This window comes from Zosterops lateralis (genome assembly GCF_965231275.1).
Source record: "Zosterops lateralis genome assembly, chromosome: 4".
Taxonomy (NCBI): Eukaryota; Metazoa; Chordata; class Aves; order Passeriformes; family Zosteropidae; genus Zosterops; species Zosterops lateralis.
Genome location: NC_139765.1, coordinates 10,296,260 through 10,322,667, shown reverse-complemented (window position 1 = coordinate 10,322,667; position 26,408 = coordinate 10,296,260). Strand labels below are relative to the sequence as shown.

At 35.7% G+C, this 26,408-nt stretch overlaps 1 protein-coding gene across 1 annotated transcript in view; it reads right to left on the bottom strand.

The window, feature by feature from the left end:
- The window catches only part of PLCZ1 (phospholipase C zeta 1), a gene marked incomplete at both ends in the record, with an annotated part of 39,400 nt that overhangs the window by 7,931 nt on the left and 5,061 nt on the right, over positions 1 to 26,408 (bottom strand). Inside the window, 7 exons of the mRNA XM_083860130.1 lie at positions 152 to 324; positions 9,274 to 9,390; positions 11,055 to 11,211; positions 13,377 to 13,598; positions 20,815 to 20,970; positions 22,802 to 22,946; positions 24,502 to 24,703. Of these exons, the coding sequence (XP_083716256.1) occupies positions 152 to 324; positions 9,274 to 9,390; positions 11,055 to 11,211; positions 13,377 to 13,598; positions 20,815 to 20,970; positions 22,802 to 22,946; positions 24,502 to 24,703 (1,172 nt within the window). The remainder of the gene's footprint in view (positions 1 to 151; positions 325 to 9,273; positions 9,391 to 11,054; positions 11,212 to 13,376; positions 13,599 to 20,814; positions 20,971 to 22,801; positions 22,947 to 24,501; positions 24,704 to 26,408) is intronic.

The window sequence follows — 26,408 nt, the reverse complement described above, 5'->3', positions numbered from 1 at the left end:
GATGGTATATGAGAGTTTTACCATCTTGTTGGAAACATTAATTCCCAGCAAACAGGAATGGGAATAAAATGGGGAAAAAAAATTACATCTGATCTACACAGCATTTGTTTTTCCATTTTTATGGAACAAAGCAACACTTTAATAATCTTACCCTTATTGACAGAGACATTGGTTTGCTGTATCCTCCCACATTTCGGGGTGTAAATGTGGTGTTGCGATCCCTCAAGAATTCGGGTTTCAGCACGTAGCCACAGCCACCATTGTCCAGGAATTTTCCATCTTGCAATTCCATTTGTGTTCCCGGGGTCTGGAAGTTTAAGGCCACTGTAAAATTATATCAATATTGATTTTGGTGAATTAGGTTTGATAACATTTTATAAAACAGATATTAAAAAATTAAGCTAATGAGCTTAAGGTATCAGTCTCTCTAAATCCATATCCTATTATTTCCCTTTATTTGAGTGATAGTCAATAATTAACTATTTCTGCATAAAAGCAATGCACTATGTAGAAATGCATCCCATTTTAAGAATTACCTTATAGAACCTTTTTATATGGCTATATCTGCTTTCTCTTTTCTTTCTAAATTAGACCTTGGAGAATATGAAATGAGAGATCTTTTTTTCCATAAGAACTGAATTCACATCCTAGTTTCTCTACAGCAGCAAGACCCTGCACTCCAAGCCTGCTAACAAAGTTCTGGTGCAGAAGTCAAAACCACAGGATTGCATCTAACCTTAGTTATGGTGCAGAATTCATCACAAAAACACCTCACACAGAAGATTAAGAAGCTTTGGTTTACAGTTAGAATACTCGGTGAAAATACATATAAGTTTATAGAAGTAGAAGCAATTTTAAAAGTGTTCTTAAATTTATGTGAGCACACACTTTCTTGGAGTTTAATCCTCCAGTACTGGTGATTATTGTAAGAAAACACCTGACAGATTTTCCTTGCAGTTCAAAACATTTTTGATTTACTGCAGCACCAATAATAAAATATCACACTTCTCATCAACAGGATATTGTAATTCATGAGATAAAGCCAACACTGAAATAGAGCTGTTTAATGAAATTTTCCCCTATTCCAGCACATTGGAGCTTCCTGTCACATTCAAAATACAAAATGCAGAAATCAGATCAGCAATGAATTATGACGTTATGAACCTATGACATGTTTTAAACAGAGAATGATAAGAAGTCATTTACTTAAAACAGTGGTTAGGTAGGAATGGAAAAAAAAAACTTTAAGCAGTTCAAGTGATTCCTCATAAGAATTCATGAAGAGGACTTTATTTCATGTTTCTATGAGATAATACAAATGTATTGAATGAACATTTGACATAATGCAAAAATCCTTATCACAAGTGGGAAACACACAAAATTGTTTTCACTGCAAAAATTATTTGTTCCTTCACTGCTTTGATGATCCTTTTAAAATGTTCTGTAGCAAACAACACAAATAGGAATGAAGCAGCTGGTACAATGGACCTGATATTTGCACTACACATGTTTTTTGGTGGGGTTACTTCTGAAGAGCTCGAGCCTGGTTCCACAGTCTCAAAACCAATTAATGTGTGGAATACATGAAATGTTCCCAGAGTGCATCATCTGTTTAATCTGAAAGGAATCCCATCTGTTCTAGCTAAGATTGCTTTGCACCATGAACCAACATGCAGCAAGTAGGAACAACTGGAAACCTTGTCTAGAAAAACCCCAAACACACACAAAAAAAAAAAGCCAAACAACAAAACACAACATACATACCTGCTTTGAACTAAGTATTAATGTAGATGCAGACATGATTTTATATAAATAGACACAGCAATGTTTTTTACCTTTAACAACAGAAATCAAACTTCAGAGTGTTCATATTGCCCATTACACACCATTGCCTTTTTTTTACAGAGCGAGTATTTTCTTGGTATGGTTTTCGCAGTGGTTCATGATTTGCTTTTAATGACTCAACACATCGTCCAGAAACAGCCCCAAATTCGGTGCTATATGATGCTTGTTATATTTTAATACCCTGAATCAAGCTGTGCAGTGGATGCTACAAGAGCTGCAGCCCTGAGGCCCCTGAGCTACAGATAACCCAAGACCTCTCAGTCCTCAGGTGATTCCTAGGCCACGCTTTCAGAATACGGGGGTTTTAAAGTGCAGCTGAAATTAGGCACATTGAACAGTCAGCTTCAAATAGCAGCTTCTACATGATGAACCAAATTGCATGATTGCACATAATGAGACTATTGCTAAATTTACCAAGCTTTCTAGGCGACTAAGCAGGAAAATCTGATGTAACAACAGCAACAAACAAATGAGAATATTTTATATTTTATCATATTAGGAAAATTACTTTTGCAACACAAGTGAAGGGCAATGTTATTATGGGTTCATATCTTCAAACATCAGCACTGTGTTTTCACCTAATTTAATTTGACCTTAGAATAAGTTAAAAACACATGGAACAGTAGTTTTACCTGCTGGTTTCTTTGTGTTGCAAGTTTTAATATGATTAAGCAAATGTGAGATTTCCTGTCATATTCTCTGAGATGCAAACCTCTACTAAAACTGTTTACAGGGTTCATAGCTGCTTGGGGCCTCCCAGGGCACTGCTTTATGGTGCATTGATGCACAGTTTTTCTTTTTAATCAGGTGCAGTTATAGCCCTAACACTTCTTGAGAAATGGCAAGGATCATAAACTAAAAGCTATGCCTAGCAGCATGGGCTGAGCAACATCTTTCTGCAAACAACCCTGAATTTCTACCCAGTGTTTCTTTTCAGCTTTGCTGAATTCAAGAGCAGAACTGTCAATAACATCCTTTGTACTGTTGTTTTATAAAACAGTATAAATTTAATGCATGTATGAAGAGAGATTTAAACTGACAGTTTCTTTTGGAAAGAAGCCCAAATGAGCTTGGAATGAAACTATCTGAGCAGTACATAATGTATGGTTTTCATGGGGAAGAAAAGGCATCTGAAGTTTAACACTGTGTACATTAAACTTTCTCCTCAGTCCTTTCATTAAGCACCAAAAGCCTTTTAATATCGACACCAAAATCGAAGCAGCACAGCAAAACTTGGGCTTGGGAAACAACCTGAGCAAAGGGATTCCTCTGTGTGAGTTCTGCACCTGAAATGGATTTAAGTATTCCTAGAATGAGGAGGCTAAATCCCCTTCAGATCAGAGTATTTAATACTCAAATCATCTTGCAAAGTACCAAAGCTGCCATGGCTGTCCCAGTAAGCCCCAGATGTAAATAACTCCATATAGCAAATGGAAGTTAGGAAATAACCTAGCTCCAAAAAGATGAGCCAACCATAATACACAGAGTAATACAATTTTTGATCCCAAATCTCTGAATCACAAGCAGTTAACTGAAGTCAGTCCCACCACTAATTGCAGAACTAAAGACATTCTAAATATTTATATACAGCACCTTCCATAAGCACCACCACTCAAGACATAATTGATTTATAGACTAAAAGCAAAAGCTTTTTAAAACCAAAATGAGCACTGTGACTATGATTTGAAGGCAGTAGAGGAAAACTGCACATCCTTTGTCTGTGATCCTGCCTCTCATTAATATTCCCAGTGGGACACTTAAATTGTAATTTTTTATTATTTGTTCTTTGCTTCCTGGCTCTATTAGCTGTATTATAACCATAAGGTTTAATGTATTTTCCCATTTAAATGGGAAGATTTTAAAATGGATAAGGACACGCTTGTCACCAATTTTCCTTAAAATGAGTTACTTAATTGCATTTTATGCCATTTAAAAATGCATCTCAAAATGTACGAATTTAATGCCATTTCAAAAAATATCATATGCAAAAAGCACTCAGTGCCAATGTTCCTATCTCCATGATTCATCTCACTCATTTGAATCTAAAGAGATATAATAGATCACACTTTTATCAGCTTTGTTGCCTTCCTCTCAGCTCTTTCCAATTCTCTGTGTTCTTAAAGTGGGCCACTCACAATGAATGAACAAAAATCTCTGCCTTTGATATTCAAAATCTGAACTGAAGCCCACACAGCCTGGGAAATAGTCTCAAAAACAGGACTGTGTCCTGATGCTCTGGAATGTTGCCGCTGGTTGTGAGATGATCAGTATGATTGGATTTGAGGACACTGCTTTCATTTCACATCAGCACTCCAAGCTGGGCATGGACTGTCTCGGCTTTCTCACATGCAGGTCACAGCTGCACTCAATCCATCACTGCCCAGATTTACAGAAATATTTCAGAAGTCCAAGAAAAATGGAGTGAGACTATTTACAAGGGCGTGACAGGACAGGGGGAAGGGTTTCAAAGTGAAAGAGAGTGAACCTGTGAATAGGTGAGACTCCACACAAACTTTATGAACAAGTACTTTGATCTACCAGACCAAAATTAAAGAAAAAACAATTTTTTTCCACCAGAAAAAAAAATTAAAGTATACAATGATTGAGTCCCTTACAACACAGATCAAGCTTCTATGGATGGTATAAATTTTGGCATACAAAGTCTCATCTCTCTTCCTGGCAAAAAAAAAATCAGTCAAAATGTATTTTTTTCCCTCCCGTAATAGACTCCAAATTTTATTAAGCTTAACGACATTTTTGGCTTTATTTTTCACCTACACATTTTGAAATGGTTGTTTTTATTCTACAGAAACTTGATTTATTGAAACTCTGCCATAAGAAGAGGGACTGCTCCTCTGAGAACTGAATAAACGCAGAACTGTGTGACATAACATGCCTAGAATGTGCAGTCAGTCTTTTTTGTATTGTCTTTGGGCCAATTTAATACTAATACTCTAAAGACACTGTCATTAGGAAGAATTCAGTCATACAGTTCATAATTGCTGACATTGTTCCTACTTAATTACATGGAGTTCTACTGGAAAAAAGGTGTCAGGTGATTAAGTCATCCATTGTCCAAATATATCTGTAAAGGGTTTAAGTAGGGATCCTCTCTTGTGAGGTTCTCGTGGGAAAAGTACCTAAGGCATTTCTGATAAATTATCAGATCTAAAAATCTAAATTGATTTTTATTATCTAATTAATGTGTCAGTCAGAAAGTTACACTTCAGTGTAAGTCTGAGCATCTTTTGGTTGTCATTTGACCAATTATACACCTGAAATTTTTCCAAACCAATTTTTTTAAATTTGTTTAACTTGTGATTCTTGGCAAAAGAATGAATATTATCAATTTCCCTTTCCTGTTTTAGTCTGAGTCACTGACAGGTTTTAGAAGAAGATCAGCAAAGGCTTCAGAAACAATTGTGCTCCTGAATTTTTTTTTCCCATCTTCCTTTAAAATTTATTAGACTTCACATAAATTATTTACTATTCTAATGGTTGTCTGCAGTGAAGACAGCTGGAAAAACTGATAAAGTGGAATTTCAATGTTTCTTTGCTTTTAAGTGAAATTCCAGTATCTATTACACGCACCAGAAACTGCCTAGAAGGAAGCAGCCTACAGAGTAGCCCAAGAGCTTTGTCATAAACCTGGCAGCAGATACAGAATTTCTGCAGAAGAAACATGAAACCTTCATTGAAAACAACTCCCGGCCTTTGGAGCCATTCCAAAGGAAAGCTGAGTGCATTTGGGGAGCTTCATATGTTGACTAATATTGTCCCACCTATCTTGTAGAAGTCTACACATGAATTGGCTGTACCACTTCACTCTTTGTGAAGATCAAATCAGTGAAGTTCAAGGGACAAAATTTAAAAAAACCTAGTCTTCTAGTTTTCACTTCTAAGGAGGTATTTTTGGACTGCTAAAGCCAGTAGAAGACAGCAATAAAATGGTTATTGATACAGAACCCAAGCAGGGTCAGATTTGAGTCATTTTGACTTGCACAGGTGAGGCATACCAAGATCAAAATGAGTTGGTTTCTTTTCTCTTCGTTGCTTCAGAGCTTAAAATCAGAACTAGTTAGAGAGCTCTTTATCACTCCTCTTTTTATGCATTATTTTTTACCATATTTTGTCATATTATTGGACACAAGATTGAGCCACAAAACAGATGGGACAAAATTGCCAAGCTGCATTTCAGTGTCACAGGCCAAAACAAGACCTACAGTAAGAAAAAAACCCCATCATGCAAGTACAACTTTCACAGTAGCATATAAATATATTTTATATTTATATAAAATATAAAATTTGCGCACGCTCCAAAAAGCACATGTGGGATCTTCTGAAACAAAATCCTGTACCTGCCAAACTGTGACTTTCTCCCATAACTAATGCCATGTTTTGGTCATTCCTGTAGAGTGCTTTGAAACATGTATAACATTTCCTACTGAATGGAAATGCCATATTCAAAAGAATATTTAAGCCTTTGTAATTTTATTTTCAGCAAGGCTTTCTTTTGTTTTGGATTTTTTCTTGTTTTTCTCAGTCGATATGAAACAACTGATACCAGTTTATTTAAATAACTGCCCTGAATTTTCTTTCCCTGCATAAATCTTTTCATTTAATTTTATTTACTAAATAAAAAGGAGACATGGATACACCAAACCAGTTCTTTCCAGTGCCTTACTGCAGTTGTATGCAGAAGGCATACTAATTTTCACAGACTATGAAAAGTGGGGGGTTTTCTCCATGAGATCTCTTTTTTCACAGAACCTCGTGCTCTTACAAGTTTCAATTTTCAGAGAATGGACAGGGAGTGCACAGTGATATCCAAAAGCTATTTTGTGGAGACTCTGTACTTTTGATCGAGGTTTTTTAACTTGACTTCCTCTGGAAATTAGGTTTACACAATTACATGTCTCGTCCTCAGCCCCAACAAATCTTGAGCCTGTTGGACCGTTTCATCCTGCTTTAGCTGAGTGCCAGGCTGCTCCAAGTTAATATGTTCCAAGCAATTTAGAGAAAATTGCTGGCAAGGTACAGAAGAGAGCTCTGTTTTGGGTCGATTACTAAGGGAAGTGAAGGAATAACTCAGTTCTCATAATTACAAGATGCAGAGGCCTAGCAGGCAGAATTGTATGTAGGTTTGAACAAAACCTAATATGTTTTCTTTGCCCATCCAGAGAAGTTATGGATGTTAAAGAGACTTAAAGGCAAGCTTGCAGGTGTGGGGAGGGGAAGGGAGTTAAGGGGAATAGGTGGCATAGGAGAAACCTGAGAGTCCTTTGAAGAGTTTTAGGGAAGTGGTAGAAGGGATCTGGAGAGATCACTTCTGTTCATGAGGTGTAAAATACAAAGGCAGGGTGGCAGGAAGGGTGTGTGAATTATGCAGATATGGGACAGACACAGAAAATCAAAAATCTGTGTTAAATCAGTGGAAGGATATCAGCAGAATTCACTGAGATACACTCACTTTGGGAGTTGCACTGAGAAGAGCAGCTATATTTCTGCCAAAAAGTCATCTAAAGCAGATTAGGGAATTAAGAATAGATCTAACATAGCTTGGAAATACTGTATGTGGAGAATTTTTTTTTAATCAGCCTATTCCCATGTGAAAAATGGAGGGGGTTTTAAGTGAAGATGCAAATGAAGTGACCAAGAGGGCAGATCTAACCACTTCCTGCATATTTTTAATTCTTCCAGGAAGAGGCCCAAACCCCCTATTCATCAAAAGTCATATGTTTTGAATACTAATGTTTAGAATGACTTCTCATTAAAGTATACTCTGAGTAAACAGTCAGTGTAGTCATCTTGAAAGACTTCAGCCCCGTCTGTGATCCAACAAATGGATACTCTTTGCAGAGATAAGTGTAGAGATTTACAGGCTAGAAAGAAAACTAGTAAATTGCAGTCTGATAAGACTGGGAGATTAATTCAATCTTAAATTAAGGACCTCTGGCGAGTGCTTCCTCTAAGCATGAAACAAACTTACTAGATTTTAATGGCAATATTTAGTGTAGATAGCAATGATAGCATACAGAGAATGCAGCACCCCAGGTAAATAATCCAGACGTCACACTAAGTGTGGATGAACCACAAGGACAGAACCTCATCAAACCAATTTCACACAGCATGGTAATGAGAAGATACTTGGATAGTCCAGCCCAAGTCCAAATCTGTACTGCAAATAAGCATTTATGAGGACACAGAGACAAGTTAAATTTATACTAAGTGGCTATTTTTGTACTCCTTGTGTAGTTATGTAAAACTCTACCCCGATATAACAGTCAGGACGGAGAAGGTAACTTGTCACAGAAGATACATGGGGAGCTGAGAAAGGAAAAAAGTGGAAAAGGAAGCCTGGAACAAGGGTGACAGGAGCTCCAGGGCCCTACAGGCAGAGTGAAATCTGTGCCTGTCCTTGGCTGAGTGTGTATTTGAACACAACAAGGTGAATCCATGCCTTTCCCCTCTCCAAATGGGAGCCTACGGCAAAGTGCCCTGCTCACCACCCCAAAGTCTCCCTCAGGTGGCCTTGGCAAGGACTCAAAGACAGAATATTTATGTGGGTACAAAAACTGCTCTGCTCTACTTTACCTAGGGCTGAAGAAGATGTAGCAGGCATACATAGAAAAATATCCAGTCACTGAGAATCTTTTAAACTGAAGAACAAAGAGATGAAGGCAAAATTGTCTCTAAAGCCATTAAAAAGGACAAAATGCTTACAGGTGAGAGGTTTTTCAAAGCCTGCTAGGTACAGAGGTCATGCCATGCTTATTTTTAACAAATTCAAATAAATAACTTTCAATGAAGAGAAGCAGAAGTTGTGGGTATTTCGTTGCTCAGGAAACGAACATGTTTTGCACTGGAAATTAAGATGCTGAATGTGTGTTGCATCTCTATAAAGACTGGAGGCTCCCAGCTGTAGCTGGGTGTTATTCCCGACCAGGAATGTTTGAGTGCTTCCTTGTGTAGCATATCCTGTTCTGGGAATTTTTGGCACTACTATCAATTGTTGTGCTCACCTCTCCTGCACTTGTGCCAAAGTCACAGAGATCCACTGAAAACCCACAGGACCTTCAGGAAAAACTTCCATTGCTGAGTAATGGAAGCTTAAAAATGCTGAATTGTTATTAGTGTTTTTTCTTAATATCCAATTCAAAAGGGCAGTTTAGAGAAATTAATAAAAAATAATAAATTGAATATCTAGGATAAGAAATAGCTATTTAACACCAAGTGATATTTATGATTATTAGAGATGAAAAACTGATAGGATATGTGGGTTGAAGAAAATTTTATATAACAAAAAATTAAAATAATGCCACTGGGGGGATATACATAACTTACATATAACACCAAAATACTATAGGAAGCAAGAAACTCTTGTATCTGTAAAGCCTAGAATGCAATAGTCTCTGCAAGGATACGTACCCATTTGACACCCCACATTCCAGAACTCTTGAGGATTATAATTTGAAGACCTCATTCTTGTTCCCTTGGGGTAAATTCTTGTAATAAATCTTGTAGTATGTGAAATGAAATCTCTAGCTGATAAACAGAAGGATAAAATCTTGGTAAGAAAACCTTTGTTATTAAAGAGGTCCTATTTAAATAAATAATAAAAATACAGTAATTTTATCCAGCAATATTTTTACACAATATTATATCAATGTATTCTATTTTGACCACTCTGAGCTATGCCTAAAATCCTATTTTGAAACCTTAAGACTTTGTGTGTATTTGAATCTGACAGTATTTCCGTACATAGTGCAGGCTTTTGTAAAGAAGTTCATTAATCAAAAATCATTCCTTCACTACAATATTCTGTTTCTTCACCTTTTTGCAGGGTAAATACATGATTTCTACACTAAAGCCCACTGTGTTCTCATGGGAAACTAAGACACAGAACAGGAAATGACACAAAAGTTTCCTCACCCTATAATAACTCAAAATGAAAAAAAAAAAATCACCTCTAGATGATCTTAGCTTGTTTGCTGTTTGGAGGTTTACATAAAATTACTAAATATTATTAAGACCAGGGAAAAGCATACTTTTAAAAGCCACTTAAATTATTCTTATATAAGTCTCAGAAGATGTTAACTATTCATGTACATTGTTTTTCCTTCTGCTGGCAGGTTCCCTTCTTTCTCACATGTAGGCATAGACTACACAGACATGGGAAGCTTCAGATGACTTGTATCTACACGATTCCTTTTTAGTAATTAAACAAAAATCTACATTTCCAGGATCATCTCTCTGATCTATTCCATTCTCATCTCATTTTTTTTTGTTTGTTTGTTTAGGGTATTTGTTTGGTTGATTTTGGCTTGGATTATTGTTTGGGGGTGATTTTTTTGAGGGAAAGGGGGACAAGGGGTTATAGAAATACTTTTATATTCCTTGGAGTGCTAGAAGAACCAGAGAACTCTGTGGTTGGCTGGAAAATCCTACTTTTTGATGCCATTCAGCATCATTCACTTCACCAGTCACTGAATCACCTCCACAAAATGGGTGGGTGGCAGCTGGGCTGGCCCCAAGTGAATGGGCATGTGGCAGGCTTCATTGTCATTGTCACGGTCGGTGATCTCTGCTCTTGACCCTCCCTCAGGGCTCTGGGCAGGCAGCTGGAGTTTAAACAGCAGGGGCTGCGCTGCACTGCCTGCACCAAATGGAGCTGCTCCAACACAGAATGAGTTTGGAATAATCCAACTTGGCTGGGATGAAAGGTCTGGTCCAGTGGAGCAAACTGCCTGCTCTGGGGTTTATCCATCCCATTAATGAGGACTCTCTTATCTGCAGCTCTCACCAAAGCCAGGGGACTGCCAAGCCAACCCCACTGAGTTTTCAGCCCAGATATTGGGAAGAGAGGGGGGGAGTGAAATTTATTCCACACTTTTGCACTGACTGTAACTCCTAAATTATTTGATGCAGAAAACAATGGATCGAAAGGCAGACACACATTTTGTAGCCTGTGTTAATATTTGTTCTTATAAAAATACACAGAATTAAAACAAAGTTGAATTTCAATTTTCCTCACAAAGCCAACAGAAATAAAAATATGTTATGCAAAGAACATTTCTAAAACAGTGTTATACAAAGAACTAGATAAAATCAGACAGTAGCTGTTTCATAAAATTTTAACCCTTCCAATGCCTAAGCAGTGAACCATAGCAACAATGAATCTTTTAACTGATTAACTCAAAATAAATTACCTGAAGCTCTTAGAAGTTTTCGTGCATAACTCTCTCCAATCGAATTATTTTCAAAGCACTGCTGGTGCTGCAGGGAATGGTCAAAGCTCACAAACTTCTGAGATTTGGTATAAATCACAAGGTCTGACAATGCAAGGGCAATCTTTGTCTTCCTCACCTAAAAATCATCAGATGAACAATGGAATTAAAAAGTCACAATAGTGCATATTTCATTAATATTAATATTAATAATTCAGAGAAACAATCATTTTGGATGCATAAAGCATGAGAAAATATGTCACAGTTAATGAATTTCATAAATATGACCTTTAATAGTGAGATTTGACCCACTGAGAGAAAATTGAGGTTATCGTGTCCATGTTTATCATAACAATCATAAGGTGAGTGGAGAGATGCATCCTAGCAGAATGTTCTTCTGGATAACTTTACAATTTTCCTGCTTCTAAGACTGATTTGCAAATAACATCATTTTTCATGGCTTTTAACCTTACTCCTTAAAAACATACCTCCAATTTTCTAGTCATAAATATATAAAGTACTAGAAAAGACAACATAACTGACCTATAAAATGCAGACTAACAGGAAAATATTACACTGCGCCAAGTAAATTAGTCAAAGTCAAATAAATATTCCTCTAAACATTGCTCTGAAGTTAGGAAAACTCTTTTCTTCTTAAGGTTGAAAGTTGTCTCACCAAAATCCTAATTTAGCCTTGCTCCATCACCAAAACAAGCAAAAAATACTGAAATTTTACCAGGGTCTTCTCTCTTGCAGTGAGACACAACGTGACCACTTCAGTTGTCTTAGCACAACTTGTGAGCTAATTGGGGGCAGTAGCCAGCAGAGAGCTGCTGATGCTAATCATGTTTACATTCCATTAAAGCTTTTGAAGGCAAATTCTCATCTGACGAAATAATAGAGATTGCCTGCTCATGGCTCTTAAACTACGAAAAGTTCACGTGCATTAATTATTCTGGGGCTATGTCCCATGAGGAGCAATAGGAGTCTACTGCCTGGAAATCCTGAAATTTCTGGATTTCTGGAAATCCTGAACAACACAACTCTCTGAAGGCAGGCATTGGCACAAGTAAAAGCAGCAGCATCACTAGGATGTCTTGGCTGTGGGTTCAAATGCTCTCCCACCCTCCCATAAAGCGATAGAGTGGGACATTGAGACAAACACTCCAACAGAGTTGGACCCTGGAAACCACTTCCTCTTCTGCCTGTGAAACATGAGCAGATACTCTTTGTTGCTGTTGTTTAAGAGTATGTGGTATATATTCTCATCTGTAACATGGCCCCACAGATATATTTGAAACCTATTTTCTAGAAAGTTTGCCTTTCCCATTCAAAGAAGATTCCATCCTTCCTCAGAATTTTTCCTTTCTATCTCTCCATGTAGGGTGGAATGAGAAAGAAGAAAAAGTTTTGCCATCAAATCGTAATTAAAAAAGAGACACTGCCTCTCAGCAAGAAGGCTGGGCTCTGAGGAGCATTGCCAATTTAGCCACATTCGGGTAATCAGAGCATGATGTGCAAGAGTGACTGCATAGGTCAGGTGCTGCCTCATATCTTAAAAGAGTTGAACAAAGCAGTTTCAACCCCAATGAAGCAACAGATTTTCCATGATAGAGAATTATGCTTGGTTAAAAAATTAAGTTCAATTTGACTTTCAAAAAGGAGATTACACCCATTTTTTACACTTCTTTCACAAATAGTACTTAATGTTAAGTCTCTACATGATAAAGGTAAAAAATACCTCTTCAATTCCAGGTGCTGAAAAATGTTTCAGCACAACCAGGACTGTGCAGCTAATTTAATGCAAAAAAACCCAGAACAGAAGAAAATAGGAGATTCTGTCTATCTAAAAAATAGACTGGTTTTAGTCAAGAAATAGTTAACTCTGTCTGTTGTCATCAGGAACTGCTGTAAGTGTTCTCTATACATAGTTCCAGGAAGGCCATGGCACCAACATTTGAGTAATTTCATCTTAAATCTGCTATAGTACTGAGCCCCTGGACAAGCACAAGACTTGAGAGGGGAATATGTGAAGTTCAAGATGAGAGCACAGGGAGGAGCTGCTTTTCAGTTGTATACTAAAATGTGGTCCAGTCTGACTTTTTAATAACAATAGGAAAACTCTGAAACCTTGAGCTTAAACATGGAATTTCCAAATGCACTGATCTTAGTAATTTTAAAGTTTCCCTTTAAAATTTAGTCTCTACTTTAAGATAATATAGTCATTAAAATTATTATTTTAAGATAATATAGTTCTTTTTTAAAAGATATTTGTTCTGTATATTCAACTTCAGCAAAAGTTACCTTAGTTTTTTTTTGAGGAAGGAGTGAAGATTTACGTTCTCCTCTTCTTTTGGATGGACTCCTTGGTGTCTGAAGAGTTATCGTGTCTTCTGAGCCTTCACTCTCAGATTCAGTTTCAGACAGTTCCTCTGTCTCACCATGATACTCATCCTCCATCCTGAGCAGGGTTTGCTCAAGTGTCCCAACTTTTTTATTTTTTATCAGAACTTTGAATTTTAATGCCTATAGAAAATAGGTTTAACAATAGTAACTAGAATTACGTATGGTTTTATCTCTTGGGATTATTTAACCCATCTTCAAAGTTGTTTATTAAGTATAATGAAACGAGCTTACAAAATGAAGCAAAATAGATATGTGTGAGGCAGAAACCAAAACCAAATAAACCAAACAGAATTTGGGGATCAAAGTACACAACAGAATGTGACTATCTAACCCAATGGCAGGACAAAAAGCTCTCCACCACAGATGACTTAACTATGAAAATATAAAAGTAGGAAGTTAAGTTAAGAGCCAAAGGTGAGAGCCAGGCAAGACATGGAAGATTCATTTTTTTTTACTATGCCTACGTTTATATGTATATATACACACTTAAAGACATGTCTGATATTAATTTGGAATGTTTCAATCTATCATTAAGGCTGCAGGAAATTTGTTATTCAGTAAGTGTCTTTGTGCATATCTGTCTTGTGTACCAAATTAAAACTTTTGTTTATAACTTGTGTTATTTTACAGTAGATTCTTATGCTGATCTTACTTGGCCAGAGAAACAACAGTTTGGTGATTTTGCCTAGGCAGTTTCTCTATTTTTAAATGGACATGTATCAAACTCCATAATACATAACATAAAAGGGGAAAAACATAATTGAATTATATCAATTCTAATAACATGGCTTTCATCTATGCAACAGAATCATATAAGTATATATTTCACTTTGAGTTATTAAATTATATTAATAGTAAAGCTGCTATTATGTAGCAGACATTCAACTCTACATCTGTACACAGGAGCTGCCAGTAACAGGACTTACTATCACTCTTGAATAAAGTGATCCAAAAAATATTCCTTAAATTTCCTGTGCTCTAGTGAAAAGGCAGATTACACTACTGAGAGAGCAGTGTACAGGGAACAAATAATTTCACAAAAATAAGGGTAACTGAAATGTTGTTTTTAAGGTATCCGTTAAGTAAATATGAAAAGTATGGATGATGGAAACATATAAACCCAAAGTTTTATGATGGAAACATATAAACCTAAAGTTTTACAATGGAAACCAGAGCCATAGGCAAGGATAGAGATATTCCATTTATTTCCATTGCAAGCTCCATTGCTCATAATCCCCTTATCACTTCAGATCTCGTGTTGGTACTTTGCCAGGGTGTCAGTGGAATGGGACATCCTATGCCCAATATCTATCAATGCCATGCTGTTGGAAGGTTTGGTGAGTCTTCTCTGCACTGGTGACTCAGAATGAGGATGCCCTTTAATATTTTCTTAATTTCTTATTGATGCACTCTTTTTTTCTTTTTTTCTTTCCTGTGATATTTTTAGAAGAGTTTTAATATTATTAATGCTAGTCATATTTTTCATGAATTTTCCTTTGCACGTTCACATTTCCCAATATTTAAAAGCGATTCTATCCACTTTTGATCTTGTATTTTGTTATTCGCAGGAAGATTTAATTCTAATAATAATAATTAGAAAAGATCAAGTGTACAAGGGAAGAAAAAACTTTCTATGGTTACATTACTGCCTCCTATATGCAAACTTCTTTAAGTAAAAAAAGACCATAGTGTGTGTGTGTGTGTGTGTGTGTGTGTGATGATTTAAAAATGGGTCATGATGTTTTAAGTCAGTCTCTAAAATTCTGTTTATGAGCTGTTAGCAAAAACGTAAACACCCTAAGGTAGGAGAAGTTTTTTAAAGGTTTGATTTGTTTTGTTTTCTGCAAAGATAACATTTTAAAATCACATCTCTTTTTAGAAACAGTTGCAAAAAATACTCCAGGGATATGAAAATTTGCTATTTTTTGGGTAGAAGCTAATTCCAATAGTAGTTACCCCAAATTGTTGAAAGTGAAACAGAGTGAAAAAATGACATGGATTTTATCTGAACTTCAAACATCTTCAAAAAAAGTTATAACAAATGTATGGTTACAAAATCAGTGACTCTGTGAAATGTGAGTTCTTTAATTGCTAATCAGCACTGCTAAACATGTGACACCTTTTTATCTACATGTCCAAGTCTTCTAAGAGAGCTGAAAAGCCTTTTAATGAGCTGAAACTCTGAGCATTCACTATAACTTCTCCTTTTCTAGTTTGATTATGAAAGGCAAAATACGTTAAAAATACATTTGCTGTTTACTTCTATATAAACTGTAAGCATACTAAAAAATTTAAATGTGTAAAACATAATAGGTTTTCCCTAGGGCATAGTGGGACTTCAAGGCTGGCATAAGTAAAAGCCTCGAAGTACAATCAACTGGAACAAATATTTACATAATTAAATGAACAAAACTTTTTTTCTTGTACATTCTGGTTAATGTGATGTACAACAAAAATCAGCTGGTATAATGCCAAGATTCCAAGACAAAAATCACAAGCATTTTGGATCAGGCAAGCTCACCAATTGACCACTGTGATTAATGTAAAAATTCAGTCCCCAGAAATGTAAAGAATAAACCCTGGATTTAAGACATAAATATTATAAAAAGAATAGTTTCTCCTGTTTAAATTTAGCTTGTTGTTCTCCCTTCTCCTCTCCTGACCAGCTGTAGGCGCTCAGTTAGAGGAATATCAAGTCCTGAAAATCTTGCTAAGTAACAAGGTTAAAATCTCTTCTGAGTTTTACATAATATTCTATTTCAAGAACCATACTGCTGTCTTAAATACTGATATAGGGTGAAGATGCAACGCCTCCTGTGAAGTCTAACACAGGGAAAGGTTTTGAGACAATGACAAGATTTGTTAAGCACAACTGTTAAAAAAAACCAACACCAGCTATCTTTAACAATTCAAGAGAATCACACTTAGTGAAGTGTGAATGGATGTCTCTGTGGCAGCCTTATAAATCAGAGTTATCAAGATACTTTAAATCAATACTACCAGCAATGTCTGAGTTCTAGGTAAACACGTTGATTATATCAGAAGCAGCACTTTAGCTACCTCATAACAAGCTTTTATACAACACATTTACCCAGTGAGAAGTACCCTATCCTGAAAATTCCACTTCTGTATTGTGCTCTGTAGTAGACTTCAGGTAAGTCTGGTGCAAGGCTAAACAGCTGTGCTGTAGCTGAGATGATATTCTACACAATCAACTAAATCTCTGGAGGGATTGGAAAGAAATCCAAAGGATGATTGCAGAGAAAGATGGTTACAGGTTGGTCAGGATTATTAATACAGTGTGCTCAGGGCCTTCATTGCACAGATTCCTTACCAAAGTCCAATGTTCCAAGATGATATCTTGCCAAACAAACGACCTGATTTTTATTCACCAAAGAAACCATTGTCCCAAAGCCTACCTGGGTGATGATATAAAATGTGGCAACGTCTTTAATTTTTAGTGGCAACATTTTTAGTTACTTCCTGAAGTTGTTTTACACTGCAGGAAAGCTATTAATGACAGATAATGACTGTCACATATTTACTACATCTCTGGGAAAACCATGTTCCCTCAAGAAGAGTGCAACAGCTAAAAATAGTGAAGGAATTAGATAAGTCCTCTGTAAGTACTCACTATAGCCTAGAGATTTCAGAAATGCAATTAAAGAGAATATATTGATTTTTTTAATTATTTTTGATGTCATCACCAAGACATACCACACTCTCATATCTTTCTTCTTATTTTGTAGATAGGTGCCATAGACTGATCGAAAGGCAAAAGAGGGACTAGAAACATTTTGACTTGCTAAGAAGCAAAGATATTTCTGATGCAAAGATTTGGTCAAGACATTTGCATATGTGACTTGTTGGTCAAAATAAATAGGAATTTTTCTCATAACTGAAGAAACAGAATCATATATGCTAAAGCAGGCATGATCTTGATTTTCTCAGTGAAAGCACTCACTGTGTAGAGAAAGCTCATTTTTATATTGAGTAGATAGAGGTGAAGAAAAGTGTGAAGAATGAGTCCTGGCTTATGGGGTTAGCTGGTTTTCCCCATAATAGCAGAATTTAAAATGTCCATAGCCCATAAAGTTGTACTGAAGACCTTCTATTGATCTTTCTCAAAGAGATCATTAAACAGATCCTTTTATTTGGACACCACAAGGAAGCATTGTCAATCCTGGCCAGAAATGCTTCTGAACCACCATAATACAGTAATTGATCTTGCAGCTGTGTGGTAAACATTAAAGACAACTTGTAAAGTCACAGTAGCTGCCACTTTGCTTTCAGTTAATCACACAACAATATCTCATTCCAACTTTGTGACAGCAAACCTGCAAATAGTGGAAAATTCCTAACTATCTGATATATATATCCTGTCAGCAGTGTAAGGCAGCTCAATGCACTACAATGCAAAATGATTGAGGAACAAACCTTCATCAAAGCATCAGTGTATCTAAATTCTTTCCTGTGTTATATTGGATGCCTACACATTTCTTCCAGTTGCTATCAGATTTCTTGGAGAGGAGGGACACAGCAGGGTAAGTAAAACACCATCTCTTCCAGCATCCTGATGTTTTCTAAGTTCATCTACAAATTGCTGCACGAGACATTTCATTCCTTCACTTTCTACCAGCACATCACCAGGAATGCTGGTGAAAGCAGCAGGGATGTCTGGCACTAGTCAGTGATGTCAAATCTCATTTAATGCAGGACCTGACTCAAAGTGAATATTAGAGGAAGTTGATGAAGTCTCTTTAGAGGCACCATGACAGCCAAGACTAGGAGCATTGTATCAGGTCTGTTGCCTTGGGTGGGCCAAATATCTGCTTGGAGAAGAGGTAGAATAGATAGGTGAAGCTTAAGGGCAGCCTCAGTTTCTCATAGGATAAGGGATGTGTGAAAGAAAGAAACAGAGCAAAAGTCTTCTCTTTCCTCCATATGTAGAGGAAAAAATGTGTGTTGAGGTGGTACAGAATACAGGAATTGCAGGGAATTAACAATATCAGTATTGTCAGCTGGAAGTGTGAATATATGACTGAGGGCAAAGAACTAAAAAACCTTTATTCATGAAATTTTCTGGGGTTTGTTTTTCAGATGAAGCAAGTGTTGGGAAAAGCAGAGAGAAGAAGTGTTCTGTGATCCTTCACTTTCATTTTCTGATCCTACATGTTAATTTCACTTAGAATTACAATGGAAGGAGACATCATTGCAAGGTAGTCCAAGGAACCACCTAAGGATGGGTTCATTCCTCGTTTTAACATCCTTCTGCACACACACAATCATCTCAGCTGACAAAGGTATAATTCAAGGTCTACTTAAGGAAGGAAGTAGAAGATTGACCTTGTAAGAGAAGAGAAAATAATTTCCATGGAAGCCTCCAAAACTCCAAAACCTAAAAGGAACTTGTAATTGGCGAATGTTTCTCTGAAGTGTTTGGAGAAACTCTGTGGTTTCCCACTTCATGTACACACAAAAGAACCATTTAATTCTTTTCTTAAAGAGCACTGAGGTGGCTTTTTTTTCCTATTATTGCTCGTGCTCCATCTTGAAAAAAGTGGAGCAGTAAATTACATAGGTAATGGTGGGGTTTTTTTCACACTAACTGAGAATCCTTCCCACAAAGGGCATTTTAAATTCAGCATTTATGGTTCTGTAACATCACTTTTGCAGAGCTTAATTAAAGAAGTTTGAAGACTAAATTCAGAATCTGGCTTTCTCAAACTATAATGAATTTACCCAGCCCCTGAAAATTTACAAGATCCCAAGTTTTAAAGACGTGATGCCACTAAACTCCTTTTGAACATGGACCAAAAGTGGTTCTTCAAAAAGATGCCAGCCAAAAGTCAAGCTTACTACTGAATTTCCAAATTCAGTCATGGCTACATATTTCCATTGCTAAGTAAAATCCTACTGATTTTTCTTACATGCTTGATCAGAGAATCTAGAAGAAATGGAGATGATTCTAATTTATGTTCATTCTCAAGATAATAATTTATTAAATTCAAACTTTTGCGACCAGCTGAGGACAGTGGTGTCATTTAGGTAATCCTTACACCTTACTCAGATGGGAATTGTGTCTCACGATACTTTAATATGTTAAAAGTTCAGGAGAATAAATCTCACCTGACAGAATTTCCATAATTATAGACCCAGCAATCCATTCTCAGGCAAAACTCTACAGAGCTGACTCATGAAAAGTCTAAGCTATGGAAATGTGAGCTATGAATTCCATATAGTACAGTAACCATATGGTAAGGAATATATACCATAGAAAGTAATATTTTTAAGTGTGTCATTCAGTGATTCCATATTCATTGATTTTGTGCTTGCCTCAGAGCCATATGATCCTTGGACATCTCATACACTGAATCGAGCTTTGAAAAGCTTTAAAACAAGCCCTCCTCTTTGATACAGTTTATATTTTTTCCTAATTGAAAAAGATGTTTTCAAGGCCTCAAAATTACATTGGACACTGTGATGTAAAAAAATATAATGTTACAATTATATATATATAAAAAAAAAAGCCAGACAAATGTGAATATTAAATAAAGTTACAACATTGTTCTGGGAATATAAGAGTATGGTAATACTTCAGCACATCTTCTAGACAGATCACTTCGGAAATATTTTTCCTTGACAAATACTTTAAAAATTACAATCTATTGTGTGTTATTTTTCCTTATGACAGTGCTTCCTCCCCACATTTTCATTTGCATATTTTTAGCTACTGTAAAAAAAAAAAGGTGTAAAATATAGCTATCACTAGCAATAGTGACAAGCCCAAATAAATACTTTGTATGTATACATGTATTTGTGCTACAAGAGATTTGAAAAAAAAATTATCCTTGAAAGAAAATTATATGCAAAGACTGGAACAATGGGAATTTATTTGTTTTAGTTTGTAATAAAATTTTCAACACCCATCTAATTGACTTTTCTGACTTCATATCCCAGGGGTCTCAGGCCACCCACTGAGAAACAGAATGCTTCTACAGTAGCAGAATGCAAAGAAAAAGCTTCATTATCACTATTACTGAAATGTAGATTCGGGTTTCCATTTCAATAACGTGTTTAAATTTCAGAAATTTCCTTCAATTTAAGCAACAAAAAATAAATCAGCAGATAACAGATACAACAACATGTGGCATCTTTCCATGTAGGTTTTTTTTTTTGTGATGTTTAAATGGTATTTTTTACTACCTGAAGTCTATTTCAGACACCAGATGTGATCCATAAATTCAGTTCCTGAGGACGGAAATCACAAAAGAAAAAGAAGAATCCCACAATTTTTTTTCCATATCTTTCATAGAGAAAAATGAAAACTTATTACCTCAGGAGAAGGCAGTCGAGTCATATCTACTTCACCACCAATTGGTGAAGTAAGAAGTTTGTCACCTAGAATACTTTTCAGGCATTCTGCCATTACTTCCTGCTGTTTAGGGCTGCAGTGATTCTCCAAAGACAGTACAAGTGGATAGGCAGATGACTGGAAATATAATTTTAGGATTTTATTATTAATAAATAAAAAAATGAATAATTGCTTTTCCAAAATATGTCACAAAATTCCCCTTGAAAATCTGTATTTACCATAATTTTCAAAATATTCAGAATATAGATCAGTTGTTTCAGGTTAGTAAAACAATTTAAAAAGCTCACATTTGTGGAAGAAACCAAAAACTGAAGAAGAAAAATGCACCTTCAGAAAGTTAAAGCAGAACTAAACATGCAGAGGTGTAAAAAGAACTGCTTTTTTTTTGTTTTAAAAGGTAAAATCGGATTCTGAAATTAAAATTGACAACAGAGTGCAGGATTAAATGTCTTTTGCTTTAGTTTATGACAGATTTTTTTTACTAATTTTCAAGTTGATAGTCACCCCAAAGCTTCTTCAGAAACAATTGCCTTCACATGAACAAGCTATGGATTTTTTTATCTTTCAAAATATCACAAACTTTTCTAGGGAAAGTCTACACTCTTCTCATCACAATACTCAAGGAAGAGTAATTGAGTAAAAACTAAAGGTAAAAGGTGAAAAAGGGAAATTGAGTAAAAAATAGAGACTAACTCAAAAGAAACACATCAATTTAAACATATAAGTAAATCTCATAAGTTGCCAGCAATACTGGTGGCTACCAAAGACATAGTCTGAATTAAACCTTTGCTCCGGCAGGACCTAAATTGTCAATAAGGAAAACACCATTTTATGTTTTTCCTGTCTTTACATTTGTCCCCTGAGCATTTGCTGTTGACTGTTAAGAGAAGCAAAGCTCAGCCTGCATGGACAGCTGGTACCAACCGTTATCTATCGTGATTTTATCATCTCTTTGGCACTTGGGCTCGAGAAATGAAGTTTGCATTAAAGTTAAGCACAATATGTTGTGTATTAGCAAGAATAAGAGACTTATATTCAATGGGTTTTGAAAAACAGTGGAATAAAATAATATTTTCTAATTTAGCTTCTAAAATCAGAGACCAATTAAATTTTATGTCGAAAACAGAACAGAAAAAAACACAACCTAGATTAAGACTTCGAAGGTTATAAACACATGTGTAGAAAAATGCACATAAATTTATGATCATGGATATATATATTCATACACATAGTGCTGGCCTGATTCTGAGATTTATCTCAATAGTCATTTGGCACTTTCTTTGAGCAGGAGTTTTGCCAGAAGCCTATACAAAAGCCTGACACAGTGCCAGAAACTCTCCAGATTTCAGTGCTTTTCCAGAGATAGGCAGAAGGAACATTGCCCTGATGAGTCACCTGACCAAAAAAATCAGTACTGCTAACATTTATTGGGGTCAACATTCGACATAAAAACAGAGGAAAAGGAAAGCAAAGTCTCAAACTCATCTATTATCTAATATCTTTGTCAATTTGATAAATACACACACAGGATATAAGACAGACTGATGGCAGCAGAAGACTAAATGAAGTAAAAACCTTTAAAAGTCATAAAAAAGGAAAAAAGTCAGACCAATTCTGAACTTCAACTTATATTCAATCCTTTTTTAAATTATCTCAGGTGACAATTACATCTAACACCCTGAATAAGAGCACCTGAATCCTTTGCACTAAGTTTGGTTTATGTTCATTATCAGGAAAAATGATTACAATTCCTTTTAAAAGTTTTAAAAATACACCAAGAACAAATAGCACAACTGCTCTGTAATTAATTTTAACAATGCCCATTAGCCGCAGTCTCTGTTTCATATTTTTTTACCCTGGAGAATCTATAAGAGCCATGTCCCTGGCTTAGTTAACCCACCATCACCTTCTAACACATTTCTGTATACATACATATGTCTATACATACCATAAATGCATACTTGTCAATCACATGAATTACAGAACGAAACGAAATTTTGCTTGTTAAAGTGTGACCATGATACACAATAGGTTCATTGTTGTTCCCATCCCAGCAGTCGATCTCCAGGCAACGACATCCTTTTAAGAGAGCACTTCAGAAGAACAAGAGAAACATTTTTTCAGCCAAAGGAAAGATACCACACTTTTTTTTATGCAAGGTGCTGTATTTGAAATTACAAACACAGTGATTAATTACAGAAAAGCCACCCCATTTTCATCGTAAATAAAAAGAAATCCTACAGAATTATACCTATATAAACCAGACATAATTTTTGTTGTTTATTTTAGGTCTGTTATGTAATAAATTTTATCAGAACTTTAAAGAATATGGAATTGGCTGAACTATCTTCCTTAAATGACTTAAAACAAGGGTCAAAGTTTTCAGCAAAGGAATTTTGGAATAAAGGCAAATTACCTCTCAAAAGAATAAATATTTTAAATGGTCGTTTGTGTTACTATTTCAAACTTGCTTGCAATTTCTGAGAATCACTGTATTTAAAAATCCATTGCACTTAGGGATTCAGTTTGCACTTGGTCTTTACATAAGTCAGTTCTTCTCCCCAGGCCACATTTTTAAGAGGGAGTGCTAAAGTTTCTCAGGCACCTTGACTTTACTGCTTTAATTTTAATGTGTTAGCAGCATCCCTTAAATTCTTAGAATTCTAATATTTGACTTGCAGCTAACTGAAACATTTCTTATAAACTGTTTTACTTAATTACCAATCTGTCTTTTACACACTGCTTTTCACACATTAACAATATGTCAAATATGCCTCTAACTGATTTTATCATTTTCCTCACACAAATAGTAGATAAAAGGAAGAGAGAGGGGGTTATACCTTCTTTGCAATTACTTTCAGCAGTGCAGCATTACCATCGTGGAATTTTAAATACTGTTAGAAATTGGGTATTGTTTCTGATGGTTGCAAGTTATTATAGAACATTCAGAGCAACCAAAAAGAAATTCAGATAGATGATGGTTCCAACTGCTTTCACTTCACTAAAGTATACAAATAATAGAAATTCTGGACACATCTCTTTCTAATTCTTAATATATCCTGCCTTCTCAGTGTTGCCTTTATTACACAATCCATTTCCTTGGCAATAGGGCATCCTGGTCGTCATCCTCTTGCAGTCACACACTGCAGAGGTTTCTCTCCCTGTTGGCTGCTTGAATGCCCACATCTTGTTGGTTTTGTTGTGCTAAACTGCCCACATTGCAACATGCACTGAACACAATTGTCCTTGACACAGACATACTCCAACACACATCCTGTATATTGAACAGATTAGAGTTTGCCCAGGAATTTTACATTTCTTTCAGGGAGTTATTTATTTTTGCACAGTGTGTTGTGATTAAAAACTGATTTAATCGTGTACTGTACATCATACTATAGATTTCATTTGCTGCAAGGTTGATTTTCTGAGATGTAAGTGAAAAAAAATAGATTGTTTCCAGACTATGAACAGATGGCTTGGCAAATATATTGAGAAGTGTACCCAAAAATAAAATACCACTCTCACATTTTCAACTTGTATCTTTGATGGCTTTGTCCCTTAATGCCAAATAGGATTGTATGTGACTTAGTATGCATTAAAAATAAAGCCAAAGTATGTTTAAAATATTAAAAAGCAATGTCCAAATACCTGGTATATCCCCATAAATGACTGGGTCCCATTAGTTGGTCAGCTATCAAGTAGGTGTTGTGAGAAGATGAAATAAAATAATCACACAATGGATGGTTCATATCTTGATAGATGCTCCTGTGCTGGCTTTTAAATATTGAACATTCTTCTGAGTTCATGTACCTTATAAATCCTTCAAATGACATCATCCTTTTCGTCCTCACTGAACAAAAACAAAAGGAAAAAAAGCCTCTGTTGTGAAGCCACTCTGATGGTTATGTCTATGTACTTTCTGAAATTTTTAATAGCCAATTCTGAACACTGCTAAAGTTTATACAGCACAAGACTTTCCTGCAATTTTAAAATTCATAACAAATGTATAAAGAACACAAACATCAGATACATGTGACTCTGGAGCTGAATCACTGTGGTTCAAACTTCTGAGAGGAAATAAATGTGTTTTGACACTTTTATTCTTCTATGGACAGCAGTAAGGAGAGTTTTTAGTAGTCCTAATTAAATATAAAGTAAAATATTTGTTGTTTACTTTAGAAAGTAACATGCCAGACAATGTGCTAAGAGAACCTTCTTTTTTTCTGTTTTGAGAGAATCAGGATTGTTCTCTAAAAAGTCAGTCAGATACTCTCAATATAATCTTGCAGAAACTATGATTCCTAGCACCAAATGTCTTTTCCAGGGGTGGGAAATCCAAATAAATATTGATCAAATCGTGATTAGAAATATTTGAAATTAAAACAACATCTTAACAAAATAAATAGCTGCCCACACAGATGAATTGCAAATCAAGCCTATTACACTACCACATTTATAACAAAATGAACTAATTGAGTCCATATCAGTGCTAGTCATCCCATTTGTTTTGGTTTTGACTGATTTAATGGCAAACAGAGCCATTAAACTGCCAGCTACTGCTCCCAAACGTCATGTTTTGAATGCAGTCATTTTGCAAATGATATAATCTCAAAAGTCAGCTCTGCTTCAAAACACACTTTGAATTAGTGAGAGATTTTGCCCAGTTCTTACTTTATTGTCACCGTAGCAGACTAGAAGTGAAAAAGCGATAAATAATCCAAGATCATTTTATGCTAACAATAACTTAGAAATTAATGTATACAAACTTGGAGACTGGAAATATCTGCAGGAAAACCCCCTGATAATTCTTACTACAGCTATAGGAATCAGAATGTACAAGTTTGAATTGCAATTATTGATCTTTGGTGCATGACAGACTAAATGTTTTATACCTGAATGAGAATTTACAGAAAATAATTGTCTCTCAATTACACAGGTCTTTGAACTAGAAAACTTGCAATGTTTTACAATGATAAAGGAAAACAGAAGGCCATCCAGACATCAAACATCCTTTCACCCAACAACTGTTATTCCTACCAGAAGTCTTCCTGAAGTTATTTTTCCAGACTTCCATTGATGAAGAATCCACAGACAACTCACTAAAACTATTTCAACAGCTAAAAAACTTTATTGTTAGGAAATCTTCCATAATTAGGAAGCAGAAATTTACCCTGAAACTTCCTTGCTGTCCAAACTATTTGATCTGTTTGTTATTATGTCTCTCCTCTTTTTTCACATTCTTTCACTTATGAGAACTGCTCTTGCACTTCCCTCATTCCACTGCTTTCCACAAAAAAAAAAAAAAAAAATCAAATCTGGGGCATCTTTCTGTTTCGGATTTCTGATAATTTTCATTTTCCTGCTATCCACCGCTGCTGTTAATCTTTCATAGGAGAAAATAGGAGAATATTTCTTCATGGAATGGCCTGACAAACTGCTACTCATCTTTGCTGTCTTAGAAGGTTTTACATATTTATTATTTGCTCCATTTTTTTTTCTAGTAACTGACAGTGTCTAGTTCCTTGGATGTTCCCTTTCTAAAATAGATATTTCAT